The following is a 23495-nucleotide window of genomic DNA, read 5'->3' as shown; positions in this document are numbered from 1 at the left end:
GTGGTGGATTTGTGTCCCTGCTGAGCTGAATTTGTCTTGCTCCCCTCTTCTAAACGGGAGGCTTACTCATCTCTGGTTTTTTTTCCTATTAGGGAAGGGAAATAGGGTGTACCAGAAATCTAATTCCACTTTTTGGGGTCCCAGAAAATCCCGCTCTGATTATCCTTATTCTGACGTTGTCAGGCTGCATGAGGATGTTATGAACAATAGAACTTGAATCTATTCTGAAGAAAGTCACTAACTTCCACTATTTGATCTGAGGAAATGGGTCTGGCCCATGAAAGCTCATCAACTAATAAACCATCTTGTTAGTCTCTAAAGTGCTACATTTTCCTGTTTTTTGTTTCAGCTACACCAGACTAACACGGCTACATTTCTATCACTACCTTGTGTGTGCGGGGAGGGATGTCTTTTGCTTTCCCATGCAACTTCCTTCATTAGTTTATTTTCTGCCCCTTTCATAGGGGTTAAGTTTCAGTAACATTCCATGGCAGAACTCTTTTTTGTGTTTTTTTTTTATTTTATTTTTTTATTGTTTTTGTTAATGTGAAATGGAATGGATTGAACATAGAGAGGCAGCCTGTCTTGTCCGTTTCTGCATTGCCGGTAACATGTTCATTCTTAGGGCATCTCTCTGATTTTTAGATGCCATTTGAGAGAGGTGGGAGAGAAGGGAACCCTGTTCTAGGTTTAAGAGGCTAAGAACATTTGGTGAGAACCCTTCTCTTAGAGTCCCAATTTCCTTTTCTGTCCCAGGAAATTATGTCCAATTCACCGTTCATTTTAAATCTCAAACACTTTTATTAACATAAGAAAACTAGGTTATAGCATGGGTTATAGAGAACCAGTTACTTTCAGTTGGGGAGTCTGTGAAAGAGAGTCTCTTTTCAAAGTGCCATTCATTCTGAAATGACTGCATTTTTAATATAGCTGACAGATCTCATGTTGCTATTTTTCTCTGATTCTCCCAGTCTTTGCCACATGTAAAGTATTATTTTTGCCACAGTTTTGCAAAGTATTATTTTTGAATTCCTTCTGTTTTTATTCCTGGCACTTTAAAGTTCCTTTCAGCAATAATGAGCCTCAATCGCTGGTGATGGAGCCGTCATCGTGAACAATACTGGTGAGCGTATTGTCTCACTGTCCTTTTACTCAAGAGAAAGGTCAAAAGAATAGCCTTAAAAGTATTTAATTCTGTGATTATGATTTTGCACATGGAGATAATTATTTTGAGAGCATCTAGTTTTTCCTCCTCTACAAAAATGTGAACGAGTAAAAGACAGAAATACCATTTTCTATAACTTGCCGCCAGTAAATAAAATTTTTTAAGTGTTTTTCAACGTGCTGGCAAAAACAATTACAAAACATCCTTCCATTGAGCTTTATACCAATTTATAGAACTTAAAAAACTGGACATACAAAAATTCAAGACAACAAATAATTTTTCTTTGCCTGATTTTATTTTTAAAATGTTTTCATAGCATTTTTTTAACTCATTCAATCTGACATGTTTTGAAACATTAACAGTATTGTTTTTTTGTTTATATTTTTACAAAATTCTTTATGGGATTTTCACACTTAAAAATACAACCGTTAAGAACACAGGTTTGTGACAAGTTCAGGGGTTCATTTTATAAATGTTAACATAAAACTGATAGCCAGGGTTAGGCCAATTTTTAAGGGTGTGTATATTTGTATATATTCATACTTCGTTTGCTTTTTCATTTTTTAAATTAATCATTGATTGAAAGACTGTTTCTGAGAATTACCTTTGTCTTTTATTTGTTTCCTGGTTCAGAATTGAGCATGACATTTTAAGATTAAAAGACATCAGACAAAAGTATGTGTGTTTGATGAATATCTTTACTCAGATTGCAGTTCTTCTCTAGCCCCTTTTCAGCCGCTCTGGGCATTGTCCTCCTCTCCACAAACCTCTGACTTGCTGCTTCCTTCAGCCTTTCAACTGTTTCTGTTTTTCTGCCTTTTGCATTTTTGGTCATTGGGAAGGGGGTGCATGCGGGTGCTGCACTGTAGTGAGATGCTGGGTAGATACTCCTATGAAACCAAAGACCTTAATGCCCGTTGCCTGAAAGTCTTTTAGCTGTCAGTTGGTTATCAGATTCATGTGTAGTGCAAAGGTATCAGAAGGGAGCAAGGCACGCTGTACGCCTAACTGGATTATTAAGCAGTGACTTCCAGGCAATTGAGTGTAGCCTGCAATGCAGTCTAACCTGGGACCAGGGGGCAGGGATAGGAAGCACAGCTGTCTGGTACAGTCAAAACTCACTTTCAAATCCAAATGTATCCCTATTCAGAGACCTCTACAGTGGCACTTCAGCTTTAGAAAATATTCTACTTTCACTCCTCTTTTCTGTCTTAATAGATCGTAGCAACTGTGACCTTTTGAATATGATGATGAGATGTATTGATGTGTCCACATATTTCCCCTTTTACAAATGATACCAGGCACATCTCCCTTAGAATAATGGATAAAAATAGTGCTGTTGCACCTTACACAGTATACAGATTTAAAACTAATAAAGATGAGTGTGTGAATAAGTGTTTACATAAAGGGGTGTGTGTGTGACTTGAAAGAGCTCTGTGTAAGCTTTAAAGCTTGTTTCTTTCGCCAACAAAAGTTAGGTCAATTATAAGATAATACTTCTCCCACTTTCTCTCTCTAATAACTTAGGATCAATATAGGTACAACAGCTTTGCATGTAATATATTATAAATAAACAAGCACACAGTGTGTATATTTCTATATAAAAGGTAGATCTATTGTGTATATATACATACTATGAATGTAGCGTGTGTGAATACTCTCTCTCTCTCTCTCTCTCTCTCTCTCTCTTTATATATATATATATATATATATACACACACACACACAAATTGTGTGTGTACGTAAAAATATATTTTAAAATGCTTCTTTACTCATAGGAGTGTTCTGTGGCTTAATTAATGAATGATTCTAAAGCTTTTGAGAGCCTTGGATAAAAAGTGTTTTAGAAGTAAAAAGAAATCTAATGGTCTCTGGATACAGTGTACATAACATCTGTATTTATAGATTTTTTTGTAGTCTGAATTAGAGCAGACATAATTAGATAGTAGATAATAAGATTAGATATCATTGGATAGCTAAATGTGGTTAGTTATTCTGTTTATAGATCCCCGCCCCACATCAGGGTTTCTGTTTTTACAGAAATGCAGTCATTTTTTTCTTCTGTTAAAATGTGAAGATGAAAAGACAGATGTGCAAAACACAAAATACTATTTGGATGAAACCAGGGACTTGTGCCAAAGCTTGGAAAGTCAGAACCTGGGTGTTTTTTCTTTTGATTTAATCTCTGGATACTTTGGAACTTTTGTTTGAGTGGGATTTTAAGGACAGTGCTTATGAGAGGACAGAAAATGTAAGATGCTTCCCACTACACAGTCCATCACTTTTGAGAGTTATTTGAGGAACGAATAATTCAAGTTACCCTAGGAAAGCAAATAGCATTATAACAATGTTATAATTGTTAGGAGCCACTTGTGATTTATAGCGAGGACTATTTGCTTTTGGTTCTAGTGATTATAGTTCGGAAGGAGGCAGAAAGAACCATATGCCCTAAAACGGTGTCCATGCCCATTTCTCCCTTTCCAGTACAGACCCAGTCTTCAAATCTGTCCCCCACCTTAAATGCTTTCATTGCCTTCTTAAGCCCCCAAAACTGCAGTTTATTTCCCTACCGCCTTCATTTTTCTTTGCATGCATATTTACAAGAGGAAATGAATTCTCCCAGCTCAACAATACACTATTATATATATTTGAATGTGTTCGGTTTTTTCCTTGAAATTTTCACCTAAGGTGTTTAGCGAAAAAAGAAAAAAAATACACAACCATTCTTTAATTGTTGGTTGAAGGAAAAAATCTGCTTTTGGCTGTTTTGCCCCGTCAATGTAGAGCTTTTTTGCCTCAGTCTGTGGAAAATGCTATAGATTCAATTCCCCTGTTGGACCGAGAGTTAAAAATTAATTCATGAATAATAAAAACCAATCAGTCTTGTTGAGTTTAAGAAGGATTAGAAGAAAGCGTTTCTGTACAGAAGCAGTTATATATCTTGGTGCTGATGTTGTTGAACTATTCGATATTGTCCTGGCCCCGACGGTTATCTGATAAACGTACTTGATTTGCAAATAGAATTGTTATCCTGATGACTAACTGGATCCAGATCTCCAGCCTGCTGCATGCTCTCCTGCACCCATGTTGTTCACCAGCAGGAAAGTCCATTTTTCAAGAATAAACTGATGAAGGTGCTGGACTACAGAAAGTATGAATTGGGTGAATTAAGAATGGCCGAGGTGGTTGGTGTCTATTACAAGTTCTCAACCATCTCTTAGCAGATAATCCATTTGATTAAAAAATATATGGATGATAAAAGGAATGTAACAATATGCATATTTTAAACATATTTTAAAGGCAAGGCTTTTCAACAAACTCTATGAGATTTAGGCATCCAAATTCCCTTCAACTTCAATGTGACTTCTTCAAATGTGCTGGGTTTTGTACAATACACAGTCAGCAAGGTAGTCCCTGCCCCAGGAAGCTTACAGTCTGGTAGACAGGCAGAGGAAGACAAACTGTCAGAACCAGAGGACGGAGGTACTTTTCCATAGTCCTTTAAATTACCTTTAAAACTTTGCTCTTGAAAAGTGGACCCTCCCTAGCTGGCAATTTCCTGTATCATGGATCCAGTGAATGTATTTGCTTCATGAGGACTAGAAAGAAAATGTTTCAGTTGTGTTATTTTTCAGAGGTTGGGATCTGGTTTGGGAGTTTCTTTGCTGTTGAAAAGAACGGATAAAGAGCAAGGTAGGCTCTATTTATTCTATAGCAGTGTCTTGATGTGCAGTGGTAGGGGCCAGAGCATGGAGTAATTGCATGTCTCGCAGGATAGTGCTTGTGTTCAGTGCAAGAGTGACTATGTCAGGTTAGAGACAGAAGCACTACGTTGTCTTTCCACATTAGCAAATGATTTGCCGCACTCCATTGAGAAGATGTGCTTATGTGAGTGAGGAAGGAGGACATGACTGTGGCCTTGGGTAAGGCAGAGCAAAGGGACAGAGCCAGTTTAAGCTCCAAAAGGTGTACCCCTGGAAGAGCGGTTCAAGATTATATAGCACTTCGAGGTAAAAACAACTGCTCTGGTAACAGGAGTTTAGGGCTAACCACAGTTATAGCTTCAAATAGTCATAGCACCTTATGCTTTGGCAGGTCAGTATGGAAAAATTGTCAATGCATAATGTTTCTGAGGTTACAGGATCTGTCAGTTACTAGTTTAACCCTGAAGGAGACTTGATGTTAAAGTGGGGAATAGGAGAGAGACCTGAGAATGTGACTTTACTTTTTCTGAAACAAGAATGGGTGTGCAGCTCTTACTGGGAAACCAGTCAGTGCTCATAATCTTTGCCTCAACCTGCCTTAAAATAGCTTTGACCCTTACTCCAATCCGTGCACCAGAAGAGAAAAAACAGAAGAACTCTACAGCCCCCTACAGGACTTGGGTGATGCTGCATTGACACATAACTGAGGAGTGTAGGCTCAGAGTTGATGAATTACTGGGAAGAGTTACAATCACAGATTACTTTTTACAAATGTAATCCTGGGAAATAATCAAATTACTGTGTGGTCTGAAAAGTAAATGTGGATTCCTTTCAGCTACTTGTCTTGGCAGTTCTTTAATTCCTGTCTCAAGCACAGAATCCGATATTGGAGATGGTACTATTGAGTCATCCAGCCCCTCTTCCTAAATCGGGGTGGGCAATAATTTTTGATGGGGGACCACTTCGAGATTTTGGTAAGTGGTCAAGGGCCACGCTTTTCTATGGAGTAGGTGCAGAGTCTGGGATGCAGGTTGGGTGCAGAAGGGAGTGCGGGATAGGTGATTGGGGTGCAGCAGAGGGTGTGGGGTTTAAGAGGGAGGTCAGGTGAAGGAGGGTGTAATGATCTGGGGCAGGGACTTGGGGTGCAGGATCCAGGAGGGGGTATGGGTGCAAGAGAGTATTCTGACCTGGGGGAGGAGTATAACAGGGGGTGCAGGTTCTGGGAGGCAGTTGTTCCCTGGGGGAGGAGGGTGCAGAGGTTTTGGGTTATGATGTGAGGCAGGAGAGGTTGGTGGTGTGGGGCAGGGATTGGGGGGGGGGGGAGGGGCTGAGGTGCAAGAGGCAGTCTCTGTCCAGGAGGCATTTACCTAGGAGGCTCCTGACCAGAAGCCCTGCAGAACCCCGAGGCAGGCCCCCTGCCTACCACAGTCCCAAGCTGCTCAAAATGGCTGGCTGCTCCCTGTGGCTCTCTCTCCAAGTGACAGAGGGAGGGAGAGGCTTTGCACACTGCCCCCACCTCCCAGCAAAATCTCTCTGTTCCCATTGGCTGATTTCCAGCCAATGGGAGCAGAGAGATTTTACTTGAGAGTGGGGGCATTGTGAGAAACCTCCCCCAGTGCTCAGTGCAGAGAACCACAGGGAGCAGCCAGCCACTTAAAGCAGCATGGGACTGCTCTGAAGTGGCAGTCTGCTCTGTGTTGAGGGTACTGGTATGCAGCCTGCTGACCGGATCTGGTAGGCCAAATCTATCCTAGGCCAGTGCAGGAGTCTGCCCTCTAATACATCTACCAGTACTCTATCTAGCCTTGTTTTATGTGTCACAAATGAGGAGGCTTTCATTCCTTCCCTTCAGGATTGATTCTATAGCCGAAGGATATTAGGAAAAGATTACTTTTTCCTAATATTCAGCATAAAATTTTTCCTTCTTAATTTCATCTCATGCCTCCTGATTATGTCCTCTAATATCATGCTAAGCAAATTCATCCCCGTTTGTTCTCTCTTCACATGTTTGTATATAGTTATCCCTTAGTCATCTGTTGATCGTTCTTCTGAATGAGTCCAGACAGCCAACCACCTCATCACTTTTGGGTGCTCAAAGCTGAGTCCAGTTTCTCAGCGTCAGTCTGATAAAATGAGGCCCACAGATTAACACATAGTAATCCAGGTACAATTACAGCAGAACTGTGTAGAGATTTGTCACCTCCATGCTTCGTGATACTGTAAGGCAGTGTCTCTGGGGTGGATGCTTGGCAGTGGTGATAAAATATTGGACTTCAAGATATGAATTACTGAGCTAGAAGACTCAGGTCTGTTCCTCAGAGTTTGTAACTGGCTCTTTGTAATCCAGGCACTTGAGGGAGAAAGAGAGATTCATTGTGTAAGTGTAGTATACACATTCTCAGAGCTGGCAACTGACTTCCACGGGGCCCTGGGCAATGTGAGGAGGGTGGGGGGGCTTGATCCAGAAGGGGCAGAAGTGTGAGTGGAAGGGGCGGGGCTAGAGGCCAGCTTCCTCAGTACTGCCTGATTTCCAGCCAATGGGAGCAGAGAGATTTTACTTGAGAGTGGGGGCATTGTGAGAAACCTCCCCCAGTGCTCAGTGCAGAGAACCACAGGGAGCAGCCAGCCACTTAAAGCAGCATGGGACTGCTCTGAAGTGGCAGTCTGCTCTGTGTTGAGGGTAGTACTGCCTGAAGGAGGGCATGGGGCTCCCGCTGCTGCTATTGCAGCAGCCCGGAGCCCTGGTTCTGTTTAAATCATCGGATCCTGGGGCAACTGCCCCCTTTGCCTGCTCTGCTGGCGGCCCTGTGACATTCCCAATGACTTTTTCAAAATAACAGTCTGTGGAACCCTAAGCTAATCCCCTGTCTCTAGTCATTCAGAACTGACGAATATGTGTAAGTGTTCTTTTACCTTCTTTTCATTAATAGCTGGTTTTTTTCTCTTTCTTGTTTAAAAGCAGATTTTGAAAAATAGTAACCAAATCCTTTTTGGCTTGCCACTAAATTAATCCCACTATTCAATCTTGAATGGTCCTTCTTCCCACAAGCCCATCTTCCATGGGTAATGATGCCATGACAGTCAGTGTGTCCAATATGAACAGTCTCAGTATTCAACACTCCTATAACACCAGTATTACAGTTACACTAGAGCTTTGATATCTTTCATGCTGGACCATCAAACTAGACAAAAGAGCCTCACAAGCTCAAGAAGGAATTTTTGGTGCCTTCAGAGATGGAAGATCGTATTAAATGGCAGTGGCTCACAGTGATTCTCTTTTCCCCACATAGAAGTAATCTAATCAGTACTTCACAACTTCTAGGAGAGACTAATGTGTAACCGATTTCATTTTGCATCCAGTAATAAGTAGTTTGTAATTGTGCAGCAATCTTTCTCAGTGTAACTAACAACTATGAGTTGCTGTCAGTGCTAGCATAAAAAGATATTGTTGATAAGAATGTAAATGGGAGACCAAGATGGGAGAGGTAAGCAATTGAAGGCACTGTCATCAAGTCTTTAGAGTTCTGCTCCAAGAATCAGCTTATATCTGAAGATACTTTGGGCTGATTCTCATTTTCACTGGGGTAAATGAGGCGTAACTCAATTAAAATCAGTAGTTATCCCAGTGTAAAAACTGATGTGAAATCAATATTAGGCCATTCAGCTTCACATCACAGGAGGTAAAGATACACCTGGAATTGTTTAGAGGGATCTCTGTGAGAAGCAGACTGTACGGGGAAAACAGAAACTAGCATTCTGCTGTCTGCAAAACTCTGCCAAGTGCTCTTCTTGAATCTGATCATCAGCTGCGTCTTTCAGAGTTCAAGTTTCCCGCTTCTAATTCATGCAATGATTATTTCAGTCCTTTAGGAGTAATTTGGAGTATGTTGAGGAAGCTACAGAGTGGTAATTGGGGGTGAATTTGTTGCATTTCTGAAAAGCACAAAATGGCAAGTGAAGTGTGAGAGGAGACAAAGGGTGAATTCACTGAAATTGTAAAGAATATTATTATGATAGAAACATGGCAGAGGGGAATAAAACTGGGATCAGATGAGGTATTTTGTCATGTGGAGAATCCGTGAGCGTTCCAGAAAGGAAGGTGCTCTGATGAGACAATGAGGAAGAAATCCATATGGGGAGAGTTAACCCATGCAAATGCTGTAGAAACTCAATAGTGCCATCAAACCAAGCAACAGTAAAGCCCTCACAACAGCACATGAAATCAAGAAAAAGTGGAAGAGGGATGACAACCTCTGATCGCCTCGACTGGGGAGGAATTCCAAAAGAACACTCTGGCCTTTCAAAATCTGAAATGACCAACGTGTGAACAAAATCCAAAGACGAAACTTAGGAAAGATGACAACTCTGCTGCTGAAAAGGGACAAGATCTCTAAGGCCACAAGGGAAGCTGGCAACAGCTGGATGTCTGATAGCAGGTGATAATCCTCTTCACTCCCCCTCCCTCTGCCCCGCCCCGAAAGGTGATCTGAAGGGAAGTCAGAGTTACAGGATAGTATCACAGATTCCTCATGTGGGTTGTGTCCTACAGTTAGTCACTTTAGGAACACATTTGAAGATGGAATATGAACTAGCAAGGGCAGAACAGAGGTCAGGGAGCCTAGGATCAGACCTGTAACGTGGTCATAATGATTGAAAAAACCCAGAGAGAAGCGAGTTATTGTGAATGTCTTATTTGTGTAACCAGGGTTTTTGGTCTTAGGTTAAAGGTAATAAATCGTGACATTCTCCATATTGCAGACTAGGTCTTATAAAAGCTACTCTGCAAATGCCCACTGGCCCAGGCAGTTCATTCCAAGGAATGGTGTAGGTTTGAGATTTTATATGTAGTGAGTTGCAGGGTAAGAAAATGGATACTAGAAAAACCTTCTTTCAGAAAAATGGAGTCGGAATTTGCCTAAATAATAAGCATTAAATCCAGCAAACAATCTATAACAACAGTGACCTTCATCTCATAAGCAACTTAAGTCCAACACAGCTTAGTGAGACACTGCTGGAAATGGGCTTTTCCTTTAGGTTTGAGGAACATGTGACAGTGAGAAGGTGGCAACCAGATGGGTGCAAGATGTAGCACAGCAGACAGGTTTCACCACAGCTAAATTAAGCTTTCATACACAAATAAAGTACTTAATACTCTGATAGTGCCTGGTCCTTTGGTGAAAACAGAGGCTGCTACCTGCATTCTTTTTGATGAGCAACATAAGGAGCTGGAATTATGAGCAGGCAGAAGTGAATTGTACCATTTTCTATTAAATTTTAGAGACAGATGGTGGGGCTTGGGAAGCAGGATATTCCAAAGAGCAGAAGAATTTGAAATGGAGCCTTTGGTAATGCAAGAAGACATAGTGCTGGACTTCATGGAGTTCTGAGGAATAGGGATTGTCCACATCAGATCAGGAGATGGTTTATTATAGTGCATTTAGTGTCTTGGAAACTGGAGAAGACACTCTCATTGGAAGCTGATAGAAGCCCTGTCTGGGACAGATGCTCCAATGGAGTGGTAGGGGACAGGAATCATGTCACCTGTATGAGGCATAATGGGAATTGATGGGAATAGAATCCAAAGGTGATGTTTGGTGGGGGGAGGAGAGGGTGGTGGAAGGGTAGAGCACATGGTGTGCTGAGTCCTGGTTGGCACTTGGATGAAGCAGAAGTTTTATCATTTTTGCCACTGTGAGGGATAAAATAAAAATAGCCATAAGAGAACAGGCAGGAAGGAAAACTCACAGTGAATCAATCCTAGAGAGAGCAACGTGATTAGCTTATCTGAGGATTTTCTCTGACCTGCACAGTGGGCTCATGCTGACTCTTGTTGTGGCTTTAACTCTCTCTGCTCTGACCTGGGTCTTAGTCTTGCTCTGTGGAATTACTGAGCCCTCCAGTTGTTTCAGTATGGTTTAACAGCAATGAATGGCAGTAGCCAGCCACGGCCTCTCTGCTGATTTGAAATATTTTATATTTCAAACCAAGTGAGTGAGGTGAGAATAGAACATGACACAGATCCTCTCTGCTTAAAGGGTCATTAAAGTGCCAGGCTGATTTGTGATCTGGCCATTTACATTTGCAAAGGTTCTTGTCACAGGGCATGTGGGACTGGATGGTGGGGGATATAGAGAGAAGTGTTAATCTGCATGCGTGTTTGAATGCTTTGTTTAATATCTTAATGTTATTGTTTTAATGTGAATGCAGGAGTATGCATGCTTGTGTGCATACGGTGAGTATTGGCGTATGTCTCTGTAGCATTAATGAGATTTTTGAGTGTGCCAATGTATGTGTGTATTGTTTGATATGCATGCAAGCATTTTGTGCACAAGCGTAAGTGTGTAACACATACAAAATTCAAGTTACAGATGAGCACCTTACAGCATGACCCACCTATCTCAGTCAGCAAGGGGGCTTGCAGCCACCCCAGCTCCATGCAGTTCCTCTTATCTTGGCATGGGGGAAGGCTTCCTTTGGGCTCACCTGGTCAAGCTAGTGCCTAAGGATAATGGAGTGCAGATGCTCGTGCTTGTGAACACAGCCATCAAATGGGGAACTTTGGGAGCCAGAGGCCTCCATTCTAGAGTCTGGCCTGAGGCAGGAGATATAACAGAAACATGGAATACATTTATTCTGCAGTGCCTACAATTGAGTGGGCCACTTTACAGACATTTGATTAGGCAGGTGTTTGCCCCTCAGAGCATACAGTCTTCAAGGACAAAGGACAAACAAGAGATGAGTGGGTAGGGAAGAGAAATAGCAGCCGAGAAATGAAAGAAGGAAAAGGCCATTGGCGTCCCAACCCAGCCATCTTGCTACTAGAGCCAAATGGTTCCCTAGAGCATCTTTTCTAGAGTTCTGTTGTGCCTGGATTTAAAAGTGCAGAGCTCTGAGTAAATAACAAACATCTGTACATGCAAATGAAAGAACAGGACACTGTTGCTCCTTGGGGATGAGGGAGTGAGATGGCAACATGCACCCACAAGTCCCTCGAATGTGGTATTCTCAGCCGGGTGTGTATTTTGACATTTACTCCTCACTCTGAAAGTGAGGACACAGCCTCTGTCTCTGACAGCACAGTCACGAAAATGGAGTTAATATTGTTCTGTGACGAAGAAGGCCAGATAGTCGAATTAACTTTGATAGGCGCTACACAGGCAAACCGCTTGTTCGAACTTAATTCCAACTAGCGGAGCGCTTAATTCGAACTAGGTAAACCTCATTCTACGAGGACTAACACCTAGTTCGAATTAAGTAGTTCGAATTAAGGGCTGTGTAGCCACTTAATTCAAACTAGTGGGAGACTAGCCCTCCCCAGCTTGCCCTGGTGGCCACTCTGGGCACCACCAGGGTAACTCGACTGCCCCCCTCCCGGCCCCGGAGCCCTTAAAGGGGCACGGTCTGGCTACGGTGTCCATGCCAGGTGCAAGCCTGCCAGCACCCAGCCAGCAGACTCTGCACCTGGCACGGCACAAGCCAGCCACCCGCTGCCACCCAGCCCTCCGCCTCTTCCTGGGACCAGGCTGGCGGCTCCCGGGAGCCTGCCTGGTCTAGTGCGGACATCGTGGACCTCATTGAGGTTTGGGGGGAAGCCTCCAACGTCCACGACCTCCACACTAGGCACAGGAAAGTGGCCATCTAGGGCAGGATAGCTGCCAGCCTGGCCACCCAGGAGCAGGTTTGCATGAAAATCAAGGTGGTCCAGTGAGACCCCTGACCCTGAGCCCTGAGCTTAGAATGGCCATACTGGGTCAGACCAAAGGTCCATCTAGCCCAGTAGCCTGTCTGCTGACAGTGGCCAACACCAGCTACCCCGGAAGGGATGGACCGAAGACAATGACCAAGCCATTTGTCTCATGCCATCCATCTCCAGCCTTCCAAAACAGAGGCCAGGGACACCATTTCTATCCCCTGGCTAATACCACTCCATGGACCCAGCCTCCATGACTTTATCTAACTTCTCTTTAAACTCTGTTATAGTTCTAGCCTTCACAGCCTCCTGTGGGGGTCGGGTCCCTTTAAGCACAGCCCTCGGCTAGCCTGAGACAGCAAGCAGCTCCACGCTCTAAGTCCTAATCTGATGCCCTGCCGGCACTGCTTCCGGCCATCCTTAACCTCGGTTCAGGGTCCACTCAATGTGGACATGCTAGTTCGAATTAGCAAAACACTAATTCGAACTAGTTTTTATGTCTAGATGCACTAGTTCGAATAAGCTTAGTTCGAATTAGTGCTGTAGTGTAGACATACCCTAAGAGACACCAACCAACAGCACTTAGAAAAATTAACAACAATAAAAGTACATTATACAATTCATCATTCTTTTTGTTTCTTGCATTGAAGTGACGCTGCTCAGGGTACTCTGGTTGCACAAAGAGGTCAACACTTTCATTAGACCCCCACACTCCGTTCCCTCTCCAACACATGCACCCTTTTCCAGGAATGCTGTAGAACTTGCCTATTGAAGTGGGTGTACCTGGAAGCTTGGCAGAGGCGCATGGAGCTAGGAGTGATTGTTAGTTTGAGATGTAGTGAAAAATCAGGCTGTTAGATAGAAGTGAAAATATTATTATACATTTCCTCAGTGTCAGTGCAGGCCGGTTCTGATTTTAAAAATGAAATATGGCAGTTAATTAATCTAGATCACAGCTTAATCGCCTGTGGTGGGTTTTTAAAAAAACATTCATGAGCTCTAAATTCACACAAAAAAGTGATGAACTGATATGACGGGGCAGACCAAGGCAGTGTGAGCAAATCACTTTCCCCTGCCTCTCTACCAATGCACCTCAGACTTGACCTGCCGCAGTCCCTGCTGTACAACTTCTGAGTCCATCTATATTTTACGAATACACCTAATGTGCCACACATTTCTGCAGCTCTGCCAGTGAACGTTGATCCTGATCTGCAGCACTCCTGTACTTCGTTAATCCAGTCATGACGATTCCAAAGCACTGACTTGCATTTGTGCGGATTTACTGCAAGATGGTGGTGGGGAAATACCCACTTATATATTTGCATTATAGTAATATCCAGAGGCCGTCTACCAATACTGGAGCTCCATTTTGTGGCATGGTATTCAAACGCGTGGTCAGAGATGGTACCTGCCCTGCAGAACTTACAGTTTAAAAAAGATAAGTAATTGACAAAGGAAAGGGGAGCAGGTTAAAATACAGACACACTGCTGGGTGGGGAAGGAGGCAGTTGCTCCAGGGTCCAGTGATTCTAAGGGGCCTGGGCCTCCTGGCTGCAACCGCTACTGCATGAGTGGTGGTGGTGGTTGGAGCCTTGGGCTCTTTACGTCACTGCTGGAGTGCCACATGGCATGTTCCAGGCAGCTCTGAGGGCTACTTGGAGGTTGGTGGCACTCTCTAGACAGCACAGCCCCTCCCCTTCCGCCAAGTCTGTTGTTGCCCCTGCTGATAGGTATACATCTTGCCAGTTCCATTCTTTCCTCCGAAGACATCCCAAGTGTAATTAGCAGCATGGAGAAGGCTTGTAGACATTTATGTGAGGAGCTGATAAATTGGTGGAGAGCACAGGCATAGCTGATGGACTAGAAAAGGTGGGCAGGGTGACATGATAAGAAGTTCTCTGTTAAATTCTGAATGGTGGTTTAAAAAATCCTACAGAAAGAGGATCATTTTCTGTTAAATTCTCTAGGACTGCTCATTGATTATTTTTAAAATGATGGAACTAATCATTTTGCTCCATCCTCATGCTTGGGTCATCCTTGCCCTGATTTATGGTCTTGTCTGATCTAACAGTTGGAGGCAGAGTTAAGACAGATTAGTATTTTGTGGGAGGCTCGCATGGAAAATTTTAGGGCCGTGCAAGATGTGGTGCTGGTGAGTCAGAAGATCTTCACTCCCAGATTTGAACCATAGAAGAGTGCTGGCAAGAGGCCTTTGTCTTTCCAATGAGACCTGAAGCTTAGTTTGACTACTGTGTCCTTAACCATCCCATTGTGTTGGGGCATTAGTCATCTGGAGCATTAATACCAGTATCCTGACCAAATTCCGAATGGGGTAATTACGTTTTCTCTCCTTGTAATCCACTGGAGTTTCAACTGGATCTAAGATTCTTCACTTGCTACCTTAAACCATTGCGTAGCATTATGTGTATTATAAAATAGAGAAGTGGCTATATTTCTGTAGAGGATAAATTGATTCCTGTATGTGTGTTCAATTTGCAAAGTGATTTGAAAACCTTTTGACTGAATGGCATTGTGTAGTATGTATAAAGTTATTGCAATAATATGAACACTACATTCTGCCAATTTTTTTCTTTAAAATGTCCTTCTGACTTAGTGGATGACAGGAGTGCTTTCATTTTGAGAGGTAATAACTGTATCATATAGCTAAGTAAAATCCAAGACCAATAACTTTGTGTTAACAAGAAGTTGTTAGTATACTAATAAAATTTAGCAATAGAGCTATCCTTTATAACTGATTATATTTATATGTCGAAGGAGTGAAACTTTTGAGACATAGAGTAATGGGGCATAAATATTGTTTCTTCTGCTGTCATCTGGATGAAGCAAGTTGATGAGGTGGCTGGGGGGTGCATGAAAGGTGAGCTCTGAGTACAGCAACTGCAAACCAGAGTGCATGGATTTGAAGAATGGATGGTTATCTTACAACTGGAGCTCTGACTGGTGGAGAGAAATGCGTCTCAATATAGTAACTGGGATCCAGACAAACTATCATAACACAGAAAACAAAACTCTCATGGGGTAAATTTTTATGGGCCGTGTTTAAGCTGTGAATCTCCTGTTGGCTTCAAGTGAGGCAATCTTGTAAGATGGTTTGAAAAATTCAGCGTGTGTGTCAGAAAAAGGACACAAATGCAGAGTTCTCAGTGATGTGAAACAGAGCAGTCTCACTGTAGTCTAACTGCATTGTAACAGGCAGAGCGGCAAACACCTCTAGCCCAGCCCGAGGGCACTAAAAAAAGAATGTGTCTGTTAGTCATAATTAAGGCTAAGATTTTGTGTCGGATATTTTTAGTAAAAGTCATAGAACATGGGCAATAAACAAAAATTCACAGAATCCTGTGACCTGTCCCTGACTTGTACTAAAAATTACTGTGACAAAATGGAGGTAGAGAAGGATCCAGCACCCACTGCTGCTAGAGTTCTGGATTCCCTACAATGACTGAGTGCCAGACTGCCTACGGTGGCTGGGAGCAATGGGGTCTGCTCACGGCAGTTGGGAGTTCTGACTAAGAGCCCAAGGCTGAAGTGGAAAATTGTCACAGAAATCTCTGAAAGTCACAGGTTCCATGACCTCCATTGACAAAATCTTAGCCTTAGTCATGATCTCTCTCCTTTCCATTTTCTGACATAATTCCATCTGTCTACAAACTACTCGCCCTACTGTACAGCCTCTACCTCCTTAGTATCTCGAGTCCGTTGGGTGTTTAGGAGGAGGAAGAGTAGTAATGTTTATACAGTCTTTAATATTACACATTATTAATTCTTACATAACAGGGCTGCCAGAAACCCTGGGGGCATACAATAAACTTTTATTTTAATTCAGCCCCATAAGGAGTCTGCAGTTGTTTTGATGATGGCTAGTTAGCATTTATCTTGAATATTTTGATTTTTGAAGATCAGTGAACTGTCACCCAAAGTTTGTCCAGATTACAGGAGGAGGGAAAAACAAGACTGGGCCAACCACCATTGAACTGACTTAGGGAACAGTTCTACACTGACCTCTTGGAGTGCCAGTGGACTAGACAAAACTTATTTCACTTTTCCGGTAGGGATGCATGCGAGTAGTCAAGTAGTCAACTACTCACATTTCCTCCTCCTTGTATCAGAGGTAGCAAGGAGATGGGAAGCAGGAGGCAGTGCTGGGGGGGGAACCAGCTTAAAAACTGGTTCCCCCCCAGCACTGTCTCTGCGATGCTGCCTGCTCCCCCCATGCTGCTGCCTCTATCAGAAGCAGCAGCAGGGGGCAGCAGAGGCTGCTGCAGTGGGGGGTAACTCCTGGAGACTTTCTTTCTTATTGACTAATCATGTAGTTGATAACTAATCATGTAGTCAATAGAATTTCTGTTTACTCGCTTCCTAACATCTCTATTTTCCAGCTTTAACTTCCATGATTCTATGAAAATTAGTGAGACCCAGCAATCCATGAGTGAAAGAAATCAAAGGACTTCTAACAAATGTTCTTTTTTTGTTTTTCTCCATCAAGCAGAGCTGATTAAGAGATAAGAGCATCGCAGGAGGTAACAGTGCAACCTCCATCCATAAAGTCATCATTCACGAAACTGAATTCACACTTACTAATCAAATGAAAGCATCTTTTTTCCTTAGGGTACATCTAGACTATGTTCTTCTTTCGAAAGGAGATGTGCAAATTTGGTACTAATTTGCATATCTTCTGATTGCTTTTTCGAAAGCGTTTTTTTTTTTCAAAAAATAAAGCAGTTCAGATGCGGTTCTTTCAGAAAAAAAACCCCCATTTTCGAAAGAACCCTTCTTCCTCAAAAAATGAGGTGTGCAGGGTTCTTTCGAAAAATGGGGTCTTTTTTTTCGAAAGAACTGTCTCTAAACTGCTTTCTTTTTCGAAAAACAAAACTTTTGAAAAAGCGATTGGAAGAAGATATGCAAATTAGTGCCAAATTTGCATGTCTCCTTTCAAAAGACGAACATAGTCTATATGTACCCTAAGTTCCTTATTTCTGACTCTTACCCAGGAGTCTCCCACTGATATTGCTGTGCAAATGCTCACTTTGCTGCTGCTTAGTGCGTTCTCACCAAGAGTCATTAATTTAGCTCAAGGACAATATTTTAGAGAGGAAATGGCAAAAATTTGGCCTTCAAGAAAATTGAAGGTTTCCTGTGTGATGTTGGGCAAATGACTTAATCTCACTTGGCCTCTATTCTCCATCTGTAAAATGTAAAATATTTCTCTTTTCCTATTGTGTCTGTCTTCTACTTAACTGATTTTTAGGGAATAAACAATCTATTAGATGTACAGTTACTAGCCAGTGGAGCATCTATGCACATCTGTAATAATAATGATGATGCTTTTCATAAGAGGCCTTTCTGCTCCATTCATAATGCATTTCTGAATTCAAGGGTACAGCTTTCACACTGCAAACCTGCATGTGTGCTACCTTGTCGTAGAAACTTTAGCCTAACATGCAAAAGCTGAACATGCTCCTCTGAAAGCATGATTCTCCTTTGTAAGTATGGCCTGTATTTGTGTGTGTGATCCACCCTCCTCCCCTCTCCAAACATAGTAATTGAAAATGGAAACACTTGGCTAGCACATCAGGTGATGAGCTGCCTGCATTGTGTAATTTTAAAAAGTATGTTCCTATCTTTTCTCTTCCTGCCAGCAACTGTATTAGTAACTAGGACTCTAGACTAAATTCTGTATGCTCCTATGACTAGGTATGAAATGGTAAACCCTTTTGGGATGATTTTGTTGCTTGAATTTATGGACAGATCTGTAAATCAAAGGAGCAGTCATTCTTTTTTTGATGTCTTCTTTTTTAATGTTGCCTATTATTATTATTAACTTGTATTTTGGTTGCAGTCCTTTGGTCCTAATCCAGTTATAGGTCCTAAGGTACTGGCTGCTGCACAGACATAAGTCAGTCTTTGCTACGGTTGCCAGGTGTCCGGTTTTGAACTGGACAGTCCAGTATTTGAGCTGTCTGGGAAACAAATTGAGAAAATATAACTGAGAAAATATAAATGTCCGGTATTTTCTAAATCAGATGTAATGTAGATTGTGATGTAATGTCAAGTGTGTCCGGTATTTTTGTTGAAATCATCTGGCAACCCTAGCCTTTGCCCCTTAGTCTTGGTCTACACAAGTAACTTGTATAGTTGTAACTATGCAGTTATAGCGACAGAACTGTTATGTCAACCAGGGGGTCAGGAGGAAGCTTCTTTTGTCAATACGCACTCCAGTGGTAGGGTTGCATCAGTGTGGCCTTTTAAATGTAGAGAAGCCCTTGGAGTCTGTAATACCCAGGATCAGCTCCTCCTAGGCAGGAGAGGAGCAGCATTTTGCCTCTGTATCACCCAAAGACGAATCCGTGCTCTTCCCCGGCTCTGGCAGCGACGCTTCATTTCCTCCCGTGGGGGTGTGGGGTTCATTTTTGGAAGACCTTTGCCTGTGACACAGAAGATCAACAGGCTCAGGCTCAAGTCACCTCCCCTTCCTTGGATCAATACAGTGTTGGCGTGTGATGTTGGGGTTGGCATCACCTGCTCCTTTCAGGTCTGGCATTGATTAGCTGCAGCCTGCAAATAGAACTAGAGCGGTAATGCTGTGTGACCTCCATAACCCCTTCTCAGGAGCCTGCTGGAGCCAAGGGGCTTCTCACTGCCATCGCAGCCAATAGAACCATTTCATTAGTCTGGAAAGGTTAATTATATTGAAAACTGGCATCGGCCTCTGCGCATGACCCTCATAAAACTGCACAGCAGTGCAAGGCCTGGAATCTTCCCAGGAAAGGGGAGAATGTCTGAGCTCTGAGCATGAACCAGCTCCACCCAACTGCACTTCTGAGCAGAAATAGTCAGACCCTAAACTTTCCTGACCCATCTCCATTCCATTCCTCTTGCTGCTGTCCTTCCCCCTCTTCATTTCTGCTTTCCCTTTATGTCTCCCATCCTGCTTTGGGGTGTGGGGTGAAGAGGCTTCTCAGCTGGTGAAAGAGATTCCCTTGTTATGCATCAGTCTGTAGAGCGGGGTATCACAGTGCAAATTGCTGGCCATGTGCAATTCACAGAAAACGTTTCACCCAGGGCACAGCTCTTCACAGGGTTAGTACAGATGTGTGACCAGAAGGAGTATTGTAGGCTGGGATCAGTAGTCTCTGTGCACCTCAACTTTGTGCTTGTGGTAAGGCATTTGCATTCTTTTCTATTTTATGCTAGTTAAGCGCAGAGCTTGGACTTCTGATAAATTGTTGCTACAGCCCTTGGCGAGGTGTAGTTTGGGTTCCCCCTGCTGCAAAATGCCATATTTGCATTTTGCATCCTTCTCGATTCACATTACAATCACCACCTATGCTGAAAACAGTAGGGTACGCTGATTTTATTAAAGATTTCCCCTTCACCTCAGGCGTTTTACTGACAATATAAAATAAAAATTATATATTTTGCATGATGAAAACTCCTCCCAGAAAGAATTGTTAGTTAATCTGCTCTAGGGCACGTACATATTTATTCAGCTGTTAGCTGTTGGTTAGAGAATCATATTTTATGATCAGGCTATTCCATGAGCCTTTTCCTCTATAAAAAGATTGTGTGCGAAGAGCACCCCAAATAAATCAGCCAATCTGGGCATTACAAATTAAAAAAAAAAACTTTCCCCAAGAGCCTGAATCCCTAAAGCTTTTGAGAATCTAATCAGTATGTTTTCTAGCAACCTAAATGTACATCTACACAGCTGGGCAAAAGTTGAGTTAAGATACGCAACTTTAGCTACGTCAACTGCGTCACTGAAGTTGAAATAGCTTAATTCGGCTTTTGGCGCTGTCTACACAGCAGAAGTCGAAGGAAGAATGCTCTTCCTTCAACTTCCCTTACTCCTTGTAAAATGAGGGTTACAGGAGTCAGAGTAGGAAGTCCTCCAGCTCACCATTATTTTGAAATAATGTGTTGCAGTGTAGACATGCTCTTTGTTATTTCGGAATAACTTCAGTTACTCAAATAACGCTGTTGTGTAGATTTAGCCTAAGAGAGCTATTTTTGATGAAGATTGTCTTTTTTTCTTAAGATGCAAGGGTTCTATTTCCAGCTCTGTCAGAAGTTTCCTTTTGTAACTTTGGACAAGTGCTTTCACTGTTCTGTCCCTCAGTTTTTCAATCTGTAAAGTGAGGATGGTGTGATTCATAAATGTTTATAAAGTGCTTTGAGAGCCTACAGCAGAAACTGTCAGAAAAGGGCAAAGGATTGTTGATGTGTTTGGAACAGTAAGCTTGGCCCATCAACACAATCATAGATAGTACCTGGGCAGTAGCTGAGCTATTTTATCTATAGCGTTAGCTATTTATACAAAATCTCTTTTTTTCCATCTGTTTGTCTCCCTCTTCTAGATATCCACTTGGGATTCCCGAGGTAAGAGGAACTCACCTCTCCATATATCTTCCATGCTCCTTATAACAATGTAGAGTGCAGACTTCAGAGAGAGAAACATATTATTTAAAATGTAAGAATTTCCACTCCTGCGCTAAAGCCTTGTGCAGATATAAAATTTGTATCTGCCTCTGTAGTCGCAAAAATGAGCTATGGATATCTGTATATACATCCAGGATGTGGATACCCATAGATATAAAGTAGCTAGCCACAAATTTCCAGATTCTAGATACAAAATTTGTATCTGCATCCACATCTGGATCCGCAAAAAGGAGTTGCAGATATCTGCTTTGTGTCCATGGGTATCTGCGGAATTGCAGGGCTCCTGGCTATGGCAGAGATATAGATAGGTGGGAAGATGAGGAGTAAACACTGCCACTTTCTAAACAGCACACTCTATGCTAGACTAAGTCACATCCTGACTCTTGGATGTGTGTATAGTGGCATCATGGCTTAGTGTTATGATACCCTGATGTAGCCAGCACCACATCAGGTTTAAGTACTTCTAAGCAGCCACTGGATAGTTCTTTTGAATTGAGACTCCCTTTCAGCCAGAAATAGGATGGTTTGCTATCAGGGATCCCGGTATGCTGGAGATGCAGCAGTGTTGGAATTTATCCATTCTACTGTCAGAACTAGAAGGATCCCCACTTTCGTTAGTTTTAGTCCCTTTCCTGATAGGTACTAAGGCCCAGTAATTCTCAGGAAGAGGAGAATATTGTGTGTGGGGATCTCCTGCAGCGGCTTGGGAGGGAGGGAGGAAGGAGCCAAGTGGAAGTTTGAAGGATGAAGAGTAAAGAGGAAGATGGGGGAGGGGGAAGTCTTGTCAGTGTCAGAAGGGTTGTTTTTGTATTTTGAAGGGCCGTTCCCATGTGCACTGGGCTCCCAGTGGGAAGGGCACTGTGAAGAGCTCTCTTTTTAATACAGTGTGTGTTTTATCTCCGCAGACTTCTTGCAGACTTAGTTTAAAGATCTCAGCTCAATACCATTAGTGTATCTCTGCTGAAGGCCCTTTATAAAATTGATTAGAAAGTGGGCTTTTGCATGTGTGTGTGTGGGCTCTAATCTGATTTGAGTCCGAGATGGTATCTTTAATTCAGTGCATTGCAGCAACTAACTCACGAACTTCACCGAGAGTCAGGGCCCCTAATTTGGTTTAAGAATACATTAGCAAAACAAGCTCAGAAGGAGGCCCTATTTGGGAGGGGTGATGTGGGAAGGTGGGGGTGGAATGACTCAAGGGAGAGAAGTTGTAGATTTAACCTGAGCATGATATTCCTGTACTGGTTCCCAGGGAGGGAATAGAATACAAGCAAAACTGATTGCTGGGCTTGCACAAATCATGGAAACCAAAGTAAACCTCAAAGCAAGCTTGATTCTTCCCACTCTGGACAAACAAAGGCCAAAAGAGCTATTCATTCAGCATAGTTTTCTCTTTCCACACTCTCTTCTCTCCCAAATAGTTGCCAGTTGCTTAGAATTGGGCCTATGCCAGTTGCTGCAGTGACATGTGGTCCACAGCATCAAAACCTTCTGGGGTGTTCAAATCCAGCCTCTCCCGCCAGCCATGCTGCTGTTGCTGGGAGTGACAGTGAAAACCATAAAGTGGCCAGAATCCATTTCTTTCAGTTAAGGAAGCAGGTGGTGTGGGATAACCAACTTTGAGGGAAACTGATTTAGCCCTTTGGTTAAGGGGTAGCTGAGTTAGTCTGTAATAGGAAAAACTTAAACAACACAAATAGTCTAGTGGCACCTTAAAGACTAACAAAACATGTAGATGGTATCATGAGCTTTTGTGAGCACAACCCAATTCTTCAGATGACAGCTGAAGAAATTGATTTTGCCCACGAAAGCACGTTTTGTTAGTCTTTAAGGTGCCACTAGACTATTTGTTGTTGTTTACGTTTTAGCCCTTTGGGGAAGTAGTTGCATACAATGACTACTTTATTGCTGCCTTTAACTTTTCAATTGATTATTCATTGATTGTACGCACCAGGGATTGTGTAACATGGCATACCTCCTAAAACCTACATTTCAGTGTGTTGGTTTTTAAACAAAAGGAGTAACCCTGATGATTTTTTTTAAAAGGAATGGAAATAATGTTCCATTACAAATAAAATAAATGTGCAAAAGATAGGAAACCTATTAAATCTTAGGTTCTATAGGGTGATATGATACCTAAGATAGACGAATGTAAGTATTTAATTTGTAAAGTTAATTCTTTAAGTGATTGCTCATGTCCATTCCATTTAGTTGTGCGTGCGCTTTGTGCACAATTGTTGTAAGGTTTTTCCCTTAGCAGTCGCCGTTGGATTGGCAGAGGAGTGCCCTAGAGTATATATACTCTTGCTGTCCCACACCACCCTCAGTTCCTTGTTACTGCCCGTGACGGTTGTTGGAACACTCTGATCCTTGTTCTGCAAGTGCTTCCCTAGCGGTTTTCCTGTATATACAGGCAGTCCCCGGGTTACGTACAAGATAGGGACTGTAGGTTTGTTCTTAAGTTGAATCTGTATGTAAG

General features: G+C 42.5%; 1 protein-coding gene across 2 annotated transcripts in view; it reads left to right on the top strand.

Moving 5' to 3' along the window:
* The window catches only part of ESRRB (estrogen related receptor beta), a 183846-nt gene that overhangs the window by 69905 nt on the left and 90446 nt on the right, over window positions 1-23495 (top strand). The window contains exon 1 of one of the 2 annotated variants that reach the window (XM_025181979.3): window positions 6505-6603. The exons of the other annotated variant lie outside the window; for it this stretch is intronic. Within the exon in view, the coding sequence (XP_025037764.1) occupies window positions 6581-6603 (23 nt within the window). The 5' untranslated portion in view covers window positions 6505-6580. Of the gene's footprint in view, window positions 1-6504; window positions 6604-23495 lie in introns of those variants that run through there. 2 annotated transcript variants of the gene reach the window in all.

Source organism: Pelodiscus sinensis, chromosome 5 (assembly GCF_052426305.1).
Source record: "Pelodiscus sinensis isolate ZL-2025 chromosome 5, ASM5242630v1, whole genome shotgun sequence".
NCBI lineage: Eukaryota > Metazoa > Chordata > Testudines > Trionychidae > Pelodiscus > Pelodiscus sinensis.
Note: the sequence above shows the minus strand (reverse complement) of the source record. Positions and strands in the feature narration are given on the sequence as shown.